Raw genomic sequence first — 14,470 nt, 5'->3', positions numbered from 1 at the left:
CTTACGCCAGGAACTCTCCTAAGGACTTGGGGATAGTATCAGCAAACAAAAATCCTTGCCCTTGTGGAGCTTACATTCTATAATAAAAAGAATGATCAATAATTGTACATAATTGTCTGTTTCTGAAATACATTATCACCTTTAAAATTCTACCCTTCCTTCACTAAAATGCCATCTTACCCTTTGAAATCTTACCTTGTAGAAGGTTCTCATTTGAACTCCTCCAACTCTTTAAATCTGAATTATAGCATTTATCACATTTCACACATTCTATTATATATTATCAAATACGAAACACATCAAATATATGTCTCCTTGCACATGTTTGTGTTATCTTCCTTGATGGAGTATAATGTCAGCTACTATCCCTATTCACCTTTGTAAACAGTATAACATGATGTACCTTGTACTCAAGCACACAGTAGATGCTTAATAAATATTTTTTGGATGAATGTAGGTAAAGAACTCTTTGCATAACCTTTCATTTAGCCTCTATTAATTAACCTTTTCTTCTTTAATTGCAAATATAAAAGAAATTTAAAACAGGACATTTTATTTCTGGAAATATCAAATATCAGTATCAAACATTTTTTGTTTACAACTTGGCTTTTTCATCACCATTATTTGGCAACTGGTTTACTAGTAGGCTAATTTTTGTTGTTTGCTTTACTAAGTATACTCTATAGCATACTTAATGTGTCCTGTTACCACCACTTGAAAAGCGCCCTTATGTTTTATTAAAGAAGTCATTGTGGACAGCATATATTTCAATTATTGTATTTTCTATGGTCAGTAGATTTTTTCCCATTTCTTACTTCCTAACATGATCAAAAATGTCCAGATACTCATCTGCAATTTTCTGGCTTGTTACCTAATTTTTCCCCTCCACTTGAAAGAACTGTAATGTTTGAAATTTGTTTTTATGAATCTGAAATAAAAACTTCGGTTTTTTTTTTCTAAACTATCTACTATCTTTCCTGTAAATTTGCTTGCTATTTTCCAGCTATGACTGAAAAGACCAGACCAACTGCAGGTTCTCTCCTACTTTCTAATCTGTATTTTCACAACGCTATAGTAAAATATAGAGTCATATTATACCACATTTTAAATCTCCTTTATACCACTTAACTTTGCTAAGCCATCTTAACTGTTTCCTTTATTCAGGCAGAACGGTATGACAATCTTCTCTCTTTTTTTTAATAACAAGGCCAACACAATGGATTTTAAATAATGATCAAGGATTTTTTTTTTTATTCATTAAGTTTCAGTATCATTACAGAAAATGTTATGGTACAGAGTTAACATTATTTTTTCTTTGCTCTTGATTTCCACGTGAATGCTGGTAACACTAATATCTGTACAAGATCAGTCTTTGATTTTATTTTTTGTTCTGTACAATTTTAAATGTATTGGTTAAAAAGGCTGTCAGCACTTAAGGAAGCATTTCCCCACCCCAGTTTGTTGGTTCAAATAAAAGGTATCCAGTTACTGCCCAAGAGTACTGTGCCATGAGGCTACTGGGACGAGAAACCTCCCGGACGCTCTGCAGGGATGGTTCTCCGTGAGGCAGGGCGGGGCCGCCACCAGTCACTCTCCTTTTGGCACTGTGCACATAAACACGAGATACATGATAAAGAACAAGCAAAAGCTCTCTGTAAAGCGGTTATGAAGCAGACTAAGAAGGGAAATCCAAGTGTTGCCTACGCTAGTATAAATAAGCAGACAGCCTTGATTTAAGAGCATAAGTAGTTGTATTTTAAAGATGAGGAAAACACAAGTTCTGCAGGCACCTACCGCTGTCTACTAAAAGCTATCGCTACCAGACCTAGCATTGAACACACAGAGCAATTTGCAAGAAAGGAAAAATTTGCTTTGATATAATCAGAATAGAATTGTCTGTTAAGATTTACTTTTAGGTGTTTTTTTTTTTTCTTTAAAAGGTATTTAAATTCTTTTGAAATATAGTTCAAGATGTTGACTATACAGATCAACTTTTATCCGAATCAGAAAAACTAGCTGTGCCGTTGCATATTACAGGATACAGTCAATGATATGTGGACATGCATCAAAGCTTTCCCCGCCAGTGACCATCATAGCCGTCCGATGACCATGACGTCCACCACCTCGCCCTTGTGGAGCTCCACATACTGCTCTGTCTTTGGAGGAAGCATCAACAATCCGTTGGCACTGCGCATGCTCATCAGACGGCTGCTCATCTGGTTACCTAGGAGGAAATACTCTCATTACAGCAGCGTCAGCATCGTGGTGTTCGCACGTGGAGCCCTTGGGAGTTCTTGTCAAAATAAAAACCGATGAACAGAAACAGAGGTCTTCAAGAGGAAGAGTGATGATCAGACTTCCCTTTTCAGGTGGCCTTGCTACCGTATCCTACTGCCTTCCCACTGAACTTCAAAAATAAACATTAGAAAGTACTGCTTAAAAAGACAAAACCAACATTTTACAGTACTATGCAAAATGCCACAGGATTTCTCAATTCTGGCTGAAATGTGATGTGCATCTGAAAAGAGAGACTTTAAAAACCTGTTAAAATAATAATGATAGTAATAGCAGTGGCTACCATTTCTTTAGTATTTACTAAGTACCAGACAAGGCATTTTACTTAACCAACTTATTTAATTCTCAGACTCAAAAGAGGTTAGGTAACTTGTCTAGGGTCCTACTAATTATAATTAGCTGGTAGCCAATTTGCATGCAAGTCTCTGGTGACATATTTAGTCACTGTGTTAGTTGATGTTTGCACTTGATAGGACTTTTGTTTAAAGGGTAATACAGTTTTTCTAAAGTCACATCAATAGGTAAAATATGACTAGAGAGGTTGGGGATAAAAGTTGGAAGTCTAGAGGCAGTAACTACAGAAAAATTGAGTCTAGAGGTGGTAACTATAGCATTATAAAGGCTGATTTCTCAGTCCTTAAAATTTACCAAAATCTAGGGTATAACAGAGGCTACAGAGAGTCACATTATAATTGGGCTTTAATCTCACACTCCAGGGTGGCATAGCCACGGTCCCCTCCTTTCAATACAACCAAAATTATGCTCAGAACTCACTGGTTGAACGAACAGATAAAAATCTCCTGTAATTCTAGATTTGTATTTCAAATGTTTATCCAGAAAATATGGCTCCATGGAATAACCAAACCTTTATTAGCTTTTTTTCTATTGTCTTGTTATGTTATACAGTTTAGGAATAATTTAATTCATCTAATTTTTCAAAAGGGAAAATGTACAATAATTACAAAATTAGGTATATTCAAAGAAGGACATTATATATAAATTTGTGCTTTAACAGGAGGGGTGCAGAGAGATACCTGCAGGTGTGAATGACTGACCTGTGCTCTGTGCCCAAGGCAGTGGTTCTTGGTGATGCCAAGTCAGTATACACCGATGGTATTCTGGGCGAGGATCCAGTTTTACATCACATGATAACTACAGAATAAAGAGGAAAAGAAAACAAACTTGATCACCTGATCATCTCTTAAAACTACAGGGTGGCGGTGGTTGTGCAAAGAGTGCAACGGACATGGAAAATATCTTGGCGTTCTGCTGTTTCCAGCACTGCCACCTTATGTTCTCAACACAGGGAGTCCAGAGATGGGTTGCTCTGGTGAAAACAGAAAAGAAGGCTAAGAAGTTGCTATTTATGGGTTGTGAAGACAAACACACATGATGCAGAATGACCAATCGACCTTCAACCTGGAGCCTTTTTTTTTTTTCAATGTATGTCATTAAATTCATTCTGAAATCTGATTAGTTAGTGATAGTGCGTTGGTAGCAGGTACCGTGAACAAGTTTATGCAGTATGTAATTACAGTCTAGAGCCCATCAAGGATTAGTCCGCTGTTAGTGAGAACAAGCCTTGTTCCAGTGTACGAGAATTAACGTTGTCCATTAGCGCAATAATCATTTAAGATACTCTGCCTTAAAGTGGTCTAGAAATCCTTTACTCAACTAAAACAGATATTGCTAAGAGCAAATGATACAATTAAAACTTGAATATCCTGGAAATTTTGATTCAAGTAAGTCTATTTCCAATCCATTCTAGTTACGTTGTTTTTAATATTTTGATTATTCATTCTGACACAGTGTATGCTTTTCTATTGGAAACCAGAATAAAATTCAATTTTAGGGTGTTTTTGATTTAATCATGCTCTTTCATTTGCTATTACTTATGTTTATACCCTATTTCATATCTACTGGGGGGGGGTAACTTGCCATTATTCCTAAATTATTCCGTGCTCACCTGAGGACAAAAATCTCTCTTTCAGTCTCTCTCTGTGTGTATGTGCGTTCTTCGGTACTAAACCACAAGAGCTGTTCATGTGTTTTTTGCTAAGTATTTAAGGTTTTTCCCCCTGCAGTACAGTGGAGCAAACGCTGGAATGGGGAGACATCCGACACTTAGGTTCTACTCCCAGTTTTACTGCTAACTGGTGTGGTGTATCAGCAAGTTACTTTGCTTTCCTTTACCAGTTTGTTCATCTACAAAATGGGGTTGTTTGTTTTAAAGGAAGATATTCATGTTAATTTAAGAAATGAAAATTAATTGCATCAAATTGATGTGAATGAAATTTTTTCATAGCCTCACAAACAGCTGTTCCTTTTGCAGCAAGAGATGAAACTAGTTAGATTTTTATGGTATGTTACTGAAATGCAGAACACTTTATTAACTAATATATTTAGTTGTACTGACATTATAGTTCTGGTATATTCCATCAGTGACCTTAAGAAAGCACCTATTTACTGTGAGCTTCAGTGCTTGTAAGAATGATGTACCATGAGTAAACAGACAATGCTTTCTGGTGGAAGAGCACTGCAAACGGTGGATGTTCCACTTCTGATGATTTTTTTCTACTCATTTAAAATTGGGCAGTGGGCTGTGGACCAGGAGTCCTCTGTTTCCTTTGAATACTTTTCTGGCACACAGTAGTCATTCAAGAGATAAAACTGTATTATTCGGTGTAGTATTCATGGTGTTTTATATGTACATGTCTAAGGGAGAGAATTAGGAAAACAAAGTTCAGTGAAATGAGAAGATAAGCCATAGACTGGGAGGAAATATTTGCAAAAAACACATCTGATAAATGCCTGTTATCCAAAATATAGAAAAAAATTCTTAAAACTCAACAATAAGAAAACAAACAACGCAGTTAAGAAAATGGGCAAAAGACCTAACACCTTACTAAAGATACACACGTGACAAGTCAGCATATGAAAAGATGTTCAATACCATATGTCATTATGGAATTACAAATTAAAACAGTAAGATTTCTCTAGATACCCACTAGAAAAGCCAAAAATCTAAAACACTGGCCACACCAAATCCTGCTGAGAATGTGGAAGAACAGAAACTCTTATTCACTGCAGTGGGAATGCAAAATGGCAGAGCTACTTTGGAAGATAACTTGGCAGTTTCTTATGAAATTAAATATATTCTTATCACACAGTCCAGCAGTCAGACTTCTTGGTATTTACCCAAGTGAACTGAAAATTTATGTTCATACAAAACCTGCACACAAATGTCTATAGCAGCTTTATTCATAATTGCCAAAACTTGGAAGCAACCAAGGTGCCCTTCAGTAGGTGAATGGATAAACGGTGGTATACCCAGAGACTGCAATATGATTCCATGCTGAAAAGAAATGAGCTATTTAGTCATGAAAAGACATGAAGGAAACTCAAATGCATACGCCTAAGTGAAAGAAGACAATCTTAAAAAGTTACACACTGTATGATTCCAGCTATACAACATTCTGGAAAAGGCAAAACTATGGAGACAGTAAAAAGATCAAGGGTTAGCAGGGAGGGAGGAATGAACAGGCAGAGCACAGAGGGTTTTTAGGGTAGTGGAACTATATGATACTACAATGGTCGATACATATAACTGTACATTGGTCAAGACTCCTAGAATATACAACACCAAGAGTGAACCCTAATGTAAACTATGGACTTTGGGTGATAATGATGTGTCAGTGTAGGTTCATTGATTGTAACAAACGTAGCAGGATGTCAACAGTGGAGGAGGCTGTGTGTGTGTGAGGATGGGTTGGGGGGTGGGAGGTAATACAGGAACTCTGTACTTTCTGCTTAATTTTGCTATAAACCTAAATGTGCTCTAAAAAACAAAATTTAGTAATTAAAAAAAGGGGAGAATATTTTGTCCTTCCTCTTTGTCCTGCCTATTTTACAGATAAGTGACCTCAAAGAATTCTCAAATATAGTAAATAATTAATTGCAAGTACAGTGTAATAATGTTATCACAGAGCTATGTGTATGGTAATAAAAGGGCACAAAAAGGTAAATAATCCAGCCTTTCTAGGAACATTGAGAAAGGCTTCATGGGGGCATAATGCCTGAGTCTTACGACCAAGGAATTTTCCAAGCTGAGAAAAGAGAAGGTGGTGGTCAGCAGAGAACCTTCTAGAAAGGAGACCTCATGCCCATTCTGGAAGCAGTAAATAGTTCGGTGTGGTCAGAGTGCAGGGTGGGAAGCAGATGAGGCTGGAGGGGAAAACAGGTCTTGTGATGGAGAGCCTCCTATATTCTTGGATTTAACCCTGGGGTCAGGGGAAGCATTGAAGAATTTTAATTGGAGATGCTGACATGATTAGTGTTAGACAGAAAAGAGATACAGAAGGAGGAAGATTAGAGGAAGACACCCTATTAAATGTTGGCGCCATCACTCAAACCAGGCTTATTTGACTACAAAACACAGGATGTGGATTGTGGAGGGGGCTTTCGGAGGATGGTGAAGACCTGGCAGACCGCATAAGGAATGTTAGAAGCTGATCCACAGGATATAAATAAAAGGATCATCAAAGGGAATTTTGGCCCCTGCTGAGATGTGCAAATTGGAAGTGACAACCTGAACAGATGTACTCTTCTCTAGTTGTACTCAGTGGCCTGGGAATAAACGTGAAGGACAAGAAAAGGAAGCATGATCCAAGTTTGTGGATTCTTAGAGTGATTCTAGTGGAAGTAAGGAGAGGCAAGAAAAAAAAAAGAAAGAGGGTGTGAGAAGAAAGCTGAAGTGATACACCATAGGATTTAGGCTGGATGAGGAAAAGGGGTAAAGCCAGAGGGGCTTATGGACTGAGGGGAAAGGGTAGGGGTTGCAGGAGTGTTTATATTCTTTTGTTTCGGTTGGTAGGTGACTGCCACTGTTCCTAAATTGTATACCAGAGTTGGTAATTTTTGAGATGGAGCAGTTTAGGGTATTATAAAGTCTGGTCAAAGCTTCTAAAGAGTGGTTAAAGGAGCTGTACACTAACTTTTAAAAGTGCTACAGAAGTTATGAGGCGCTGACTTCATTAGTCTACCACAGAGGTCCTTGAGCTTACCTGCCCTATAAATCACCTGTCTACAATTTATCATGTCATTTTAAAATTCTTGCACACGCTGGTACAGATCAGTTTCAAATTCATTTTTCCAAAGTTTCTATAACCTAGTTATATTTTTCATTTCCTAATAATAAAACTAGTTTACATTTCTTATAAATCATAGACAATTCTCTCATTTTCTATATGTTTTTTAATCCATAGGCCATAATACTCTCATATCCCAGGCATCCAATGATATCTTTTAATGATCAATGACTGATCTTTTTTTAAAACTGAATAATGTTCCATTGTGCACATATACTTCATTTTCTTTATCCAGTCATCTGTCAATGGACATTTGGGTTGTTTCCATATCTTGGCTATAGTGAATAATGCTACAATGAACATGGGGGTGCAGACAGCTCTTTAAGATTCTAATTTCAATTCTTTTGGACATATACCCAGAGTGGGATTGCTGGATCATATGGTAGTTCTATTTTTAATTTTTGAGGAATCTCCATATTGTTTTCCAAGCGGCAACATGGGTAGACCTAGAGGACATTATGCTGTGTGAAAGAAGCCAGTCACAGAAGGACGAATACTGCATCAGTCCACTGACAGAAGGCACCTAAAACAGTCAGACTCAGAGAGGCAGAGAGTGCAGTGGGGACTGTCAGGGGCTGAGAGGAGGAGGAAATGGGGACTGTTGCTCACTGAATATAAAGCCTCTGTTATGCAAGGTGAAGAAGTTCTAGAGACCTGCTTGTAACACAGTCAACAGTCACAGCCCACAGTCAACAGCACGGCATTGTGCACTTTAAAACACATTAAGGGAACAGTTATCATGTTAAATGTTCTTACCATGAAACAAACAAATAAACAAACACATCAAAGAACACAAGGACATTTTTGGAGGTGATGGATATGTTTAGTACCTTGCTTGTGGTGATGGTATCATGGGAGTTTGCAAATGTCCAAACTCATCAAAGTGTCTACATTAAATATATGTGATTTACACATATCAATTATACCTCAGTAAAGCTCAAAAAAAGAAAAAAGTACTGGCTTGGTATTGTAGTCTAAATTGCCAAGAAAATTGTTCATTAGTTACACAGAAAGTGTGGCCCCTCATTTGCTGAGTAGCAGTAAATCAAGCTGAAGTGAGTGTTGGTGGAGGAGGGGACTCTGATTTCTGAGTGACCTTTAGTGCAGGCGTCAGCCTTAGTGGTCCTTTCCCAAGCAATATGGTGACCCTTTCCTTCTGGTTCACTGAGGCTCTTCCTTGTCCTTTAGCTGTCTTTTCCTGAACTGTTAAAAATTTATCAGTGGGTCATGGGAAAAGTGATCAGGTATTGCTGTCCTCTGGGAGTTGCCATAGGGAAAGGGATTCTGGCCTCTCCTTCCATATAGGTTTAGTGTTAGGGTGGTGCCAGCCACATTCTATTGACCATTGTGTCATTACATATCCATTCCTGTATGAAGTCACAGAATAGTGTGGGAAGAGAATAAAAGAGACTCTCTCTCCTCCATATTCTATCATGAAGGGAAGAATATAACCACATTTTCCCTCAAAACTAATATAAATTCAAGATGTTTGCTTTGGGCAATTAAACAATCACATCCTTATTTGTTATTAGGCTACAATTTTGGTTTCTGATCATTGGAAAACATTACCCTGGCTTTGATGATGGTTGGCCGAGGATCCAAGATGCCTTGCATCTTTCTCAGTGCAGGCACAACAAAGAGATTGCAGGTGACCACGGCTGACACAGGATTCCCTGAAAGTCAACCAAGCAGTTATTTACAGTATACAAATAGAACTCTGCCAAATAATTCTGACTGTCTGTACTTTCAGGTATCATAAAGAGTGAGGTGACTAACCACTAGTCTTCCTCTTTTGAATCACCTTGAATCCAAAAGGATGCCAGAATAGATCTACAGTCAACCAAATGCCAGACAGTGTAAACATCTGGATCTACCTGTGAAACGCAGAGACTTCTGATATGCAGAAGCTGTTCCACACCATTGATTTCTGCTTTCCTGACAGCCATACATTGGAAGCCTTTATTAACCAATTTCTACTTGCTATTTTAAAAATGCTTTAAAATGACCATAGTAATACATGCTTAGTACCAAAAAAAAAATTAGTAAGTAGGATAAGCATAAAGAAATTTACCCATAATCTCTTCTACCCAGAAATTTCTTTAAAAAACGACAACAAAAACCTAAATGATTGAAGATGTGAAGGATTTGCAGAAGAATACTGTTACGAATTGAATTGTGTTCCCCCTCAGTTCACATGTTGAAGTCTTAATCCCTCTCCCTACCCCTGCCACCATGTGACTGTATTTGAAAATAGGACCTTTAAAGAGGTAACTAGAGTTAAATGAGGTTTTAAGGGTAAGGCCCTAATCCAATTGGGCAGGTATCCTTATAAAAAGAGGGAGAAATACCAGGAGTGTGTATACATAGAAGAAAAGCCATGTGAAGACATTGTGAGAAGGTGGCCATCTGCAAGCCAGGAAGAAAGATCTCAAAAACTAACTTTGCTGGCACCTTGATTGTCCAGTCTCCAGAACTGTGACAAAATAAATTTCTGTTGTTTAAGCCACTCTGCCTGTGATATTCTGTTACAGCAGCCTGAGTAGACTAATACAAACACTAAGTTCTTTTACAGTTAGAAGAAAAATTTGAGGAATTCAAAATTGTACTTCTCCAAGAAGAGATCTGGGTGAGTCATGCACTTCAAAGGTAGGTAAGGTGTGCTATTAAAAAAGAAACAAACAAACAAAAACTGAGCTGAGAATAACAGATTTAGCTTCTTGTGTGGTACTGCCGACTGACTGAGCTGTGTGACTGTGGCAAGAGTTCCGAAACTTTTTGGGTCTAACTTTACTTACCTACAAAATGAAAGGTTCGGACTATATGATTCTCAATATCCCTTCTGGTTCTAAAATTCTTACTGTATTAATACTTTTATACAGTGGTATGGGAGCATGCATATATATATACAGGGAGCGGGAATGGGCTATTAAATTTTAGGTTCCTTTGGCTTGGCTATGTACTGCTAATTTTAGCATCAAAATAAAAGGCAATGGTCAACAGCTTATTATTAGCTCAAACCATAACTTTAATTTTCTTCTACCCACAAAGCAGTTAAGAACAGATTTTTTAAAGCTGTAAAGTAATGAGTGATATTAATGATTTCAATAGAAAAAATGAGCTGTCCCACAGAACAGAAGACTCAGTGAGAATCAGTCACTTTCCCCTTGCCTCAGAATACAAACAGATGGAGATTTTTCTGGAAAAGTTAAAAAAAAAAAAAAAAAAGAAATAAGAAAGCTATTGTTCAATAATGATTATAGAATTCTTGTAGTGCTACTGCTTTTTAAAACTACTCTATAAAAAATGAATTGCTCCATATAAGAAAAGGGCCTGCAAGGACTAAGACCAAAAGATTCTAAATAGTGGTTATTTCAGGGGGAGGGAAATTATGGGTAACATTTCTTAATGCTTATCTGTATTTTCTAATGTTTTTATAGTGAATATATGTTACTATAGTAATTTTAAAAAGTTAAAAAAGAGCAAGTAGATACACAAAACTATTAAGCTGCTTTAGAACTTACCAAGATTAGTGATGGCTTTAAATGCAAGACCCTCAGGAAAGCAGAAATCCAATTCTGACTTTTGCTGGTTCTATAATCTGAACATGTGAACATGCTGCCCTCTTTTGGTATATTCAGGCTGAGTAGAGAAAATCTCAAAGTAGCAATATGAAAGTAGGTTGTTTAATTATAACTTCTTTAGCAGATCAACATTTTGTTAGTAATGGCAAAATAGGCTCCCACTATAATATACTTTGTAGGTCAAGCCATATCTTCTATAGACAATGTACACAGTCTCTTCTAGGCAAAATAAAGCTAGGAAGAGGATCATTTTTCTCTATACGATGGTTTTCAGAATATCTAAGGGTATGTCAAAGGCCTTAAGGAGTTCAATACCATAGATACATTCTGAGGACTAAGACTTTACTTACATGTCCTTTCTTAAAATTTCCTATATGATAGGATCTCTTTTATGCTTACAGATAGGGGCTTTAAAAATGTTTTTAAAGTTCTAAATTTTTCTGCCTGCCTTTCTTTCTATCTCTACTTTGAGATTTGTTTAATATAAAAAAACAGATAGATGTCCCAAAGTCACCAGATTTGTACATCTGAAAGGAGTAAGTAGGTTATTTTCTGAAGGAATGTATGCCAAAAAATAGAGAACAGGACACTGCTACAGATCAGAGAATAATTTTAAAAGTTGAAAAAACAGGTAGATACACAAAACTTCTAAACTGCTTTAGAATTTATCAGGATTAGTAATGACTTTAGAAGTATGGCTTTAAATGCACAGACAAAAGTCCAAAAATTGTAAACTGAACCACTTTGCTTTTTTCTACAATTTGAACATGTGAGTTTCTGCTCACAAGGGAGAGGGTAGGGAGAGGGAGGGGAGAGTGATGCGCTCAGAATGATGTTGCCCGGGGTTTGGCTGAGAAGCACCATTACTAGTAGCCCCCCCGTGTTGTGTTGCTGCTCTCCCCTCACCAGTCCAAATCTGGCAAGGACCAAAGGCAGCTTTGTATTTTTTTTTTGTTCTAGTATTTACATGGGTGATTTAAGGTCCTTTGGCCCCTTGAGCACAATTTCCAGTTGTGGGAGGTGATTAAACTGTTAATTTTGACCAATTTCTTATAAGGAAAGGTGGGTGCCCCAGAAAGATGTAGTGACAGCTAACGTTTGATCATCATGTTAAGGTCTGGAATGTGCTTTGAAAGTTACTATCTAATTGGACTTTCACACCAATCCGAAGAAGTAGATATTAGCCCCATTTTATAGATGAAGAAACAGCTTCAAAGAGGTTAAGTGATTTGTCCAAGGTCATACAGTATGTAAAGCTGGGACTTAAGCCCAAGTCTTTCAGTTTCCAAATCAAGTGCTCTGATAGGACACTGGTCACCTGGATTTCAAAAAGATTTTGGTTATTTTTCCATTAAAAGCAAAAGAAACTATTTCAATTATTCTTACCTGGAAGTGCAAAGATTATTTTTCTTACACCATCAATATCCAAAGTTGCAAATGTTGTTGGCAGGCTAGAGAAAATGAAGAGTTATTTGTTAGTGACTGCTAAGCAATCTGACGAGTAAATTAAATACTCCAGTTTTCCTGTTACGTGGTTTTTCGTACAGATTGGTTATTGTATAAAAATACTTTTCTGTTGATGGTCCTTTAAACTTTTGTAATCTGAAGTGTTTCAAGAGCATTTAAATTAATTTATTTTTAGCATCATCAAATACCATGACTAGAACACAATTAAAGAAATATTAATTTTAAAATAGTCTCAAATTATACTTCAGGAATCTGACATGAACCCTTATTATGGGGGTGTGAAGACGGTTGAGTGAGCGGCATGAAGGCAGTGAATGGTTAATAATAGTGATTTTTCTCTACTGACTACCCTTCATATAGAATTTCAGGTAAAATGTTATTATGTGAATGAAAGCTGAGTGATGCAAAATCCTTATGGAATGCTGAAATTTCCATATAGCTGAAAAATTACCCTTTTAAGCATCCAAATTGTTTTTCTTTTTTATTATTTTTGCAGGTTAGTCTTTCAAAAATGGATTATTACCTTTTGCAATAATGTGATGAAAATGAACATTTTTGATGAATCACAGCCATCATTAACTGATGCTAATCTGCTATGATAGTGATGTTGGGTCACAGGGGTGTTAAACTGTAACACAACAGCACACACTGCTGTGTTTCTATAGTTCTTGTTTCTTTTTTCCCCCCTAGTTTTTTTCTATGCGTCCCTTTAATGATACACTGTTGTCATCTCGACCCGTAAAGCCAGCCTTAGGTTCTCAGCACCAGAGAGTAACAGTTATATTGTTAAAAAGATAAAAATAATGGTAATAATAGAAGTTACTTTTTAAAAAGAAACATCTAAGCATTATATTCATTATTTCATTTAATTCTTGCAATAATGAGGTGACAACTATCATCTCATTCTATCAATGAGGAAACTGAGACTCAAATTAAACAATTTGGCCAAAATCATTCAGTGACTAAATGGGGAAACAGATTTGAACCAAGGCTTTTCTAATTTTTATGGCTCATAATTAGATAAAGTTCTTATAGAGTATATTGTTACAGACTTTGTAACATCTATTTTTGGCTACTCAGGACTTTTTCGCTTCTTTGCTTACCTGATTCTTTGCTGTGTTTTAGAAAAATGAGATTAGACTGTCATATCAATTTGTAGATAGGTTATTTGGCAATGATTGTTACTGTGTGATGAAAATAATTTCCATGATACAGTCTCAATAACACCTGTGTTCACTGTAGATGACCCATAAAAATGGTGATTGGTAGCCCTGGTTGATAATACTCCAAATGCTTTTTGAGTTTCTCTGTGTCTAAAGTGAAAGAGGGTAATTGCATTCTGAATGCATTGTATGTGGGAAGAGCAAAGCTAAATTGTTCTTGAGCTTTTTATATTTCTTCTTGTTCTACTACTAAGTAGCAATTGCCTTTAAATTCTTATCTTCAGACAAGTATAAAATTCTGGTCAATTAAAGAAAACTCATTTAAAGTTCTAAACCACTTTTTTTTTTTTTAAATAGCAAACTAACACACACAATACGAGTGAGGAGGGAATGCATAACACCTTCCTTTCACTGTATTTAAAGCCAATTTAAATTATCTTTTGAATCTTGCAGATAGGTACTGTGATTTCTCTAAGGTATTCATTTAAAAAAGATTCCATTATAGCACAACATCTTGTTACTGTGCATTGCTATTGTGAGTGTCCTTTTGGTAGGCTCTGAAATTTTTCTTTAGGCTCTGGAAAGCCATTTCCTTGGAACTCAACACTTACTGTTCATTCTCTTCTTAAGATCAGAATGTGACTGCATTTATACACTGTTTTATAAACAAATTTTATACAATCACTGAAGTCACAGTGTTACAACTTTAAGAGAAGAGAATAAACATTCTGAACTGATGAATTCCTATAGCTGAAGTAAATGGTAAATAATACACTAAAAACAAAAAGAATACAAAAATTATATATCATAGGTGCTG

General features: G+C 36.5%; 1 protein-coding gene across 9 annotated transcripts in view; it reads right to left on the bottom strand.

Moving 5' to 3' along the window:
- Positions 1-1,221: 1,221 nt before the first annotated feature.
- GPHN (gephyrin) overlaps positions 1,222-14,470 on the bottom strand; it is a 430,038-nt gene continuing 416,789 nt past the window's right edge. For all 9 annotated transcript variants that reach the window (XM_010976627.3, XM_064486047.1, XM_064486048.1 and 6 more), the window contains 4 exons: positions 12,410-12,474; positions 9,012-9,115; positions 3,351-3,447; positions 1,222-2,224 (listed from right to left, as the gene is read on the bottom strand). In XM_010976627.3, coding sequence (XP_010974929.1) covers positions 2,091-2,224; positions 3,351-3,447; positions 9,012-9,115; positions 12,410-12,474 — 400 coding nt within the window. In that variant the 3' untranslated portion in view covers positions 1,222-2,090. The remainder of the gene's footprint in view (positions 2,225-3,350; positions 3,448-9,011; positions 9,116-12,409; positions 12,475-14,470) is intronic.

The sequence above is a fragment of the Camelus dromedarius genome, chromosome 5 (genome assembly GCF_036321535.1).
Source record: "Camelus dromedarius isolate mCamDro1 chromosome 5, mCamDro1.pat, whole genome shotgun sequence".
NCBI lineage: Eukaryota > Metazoa > Chordata > Mammalia > Artiodactyla > Camelidae > Camelus > Camelus dromedarius.
This window is presented reverse-complemented; position numbering and strand designations above follow the sequence as displayed.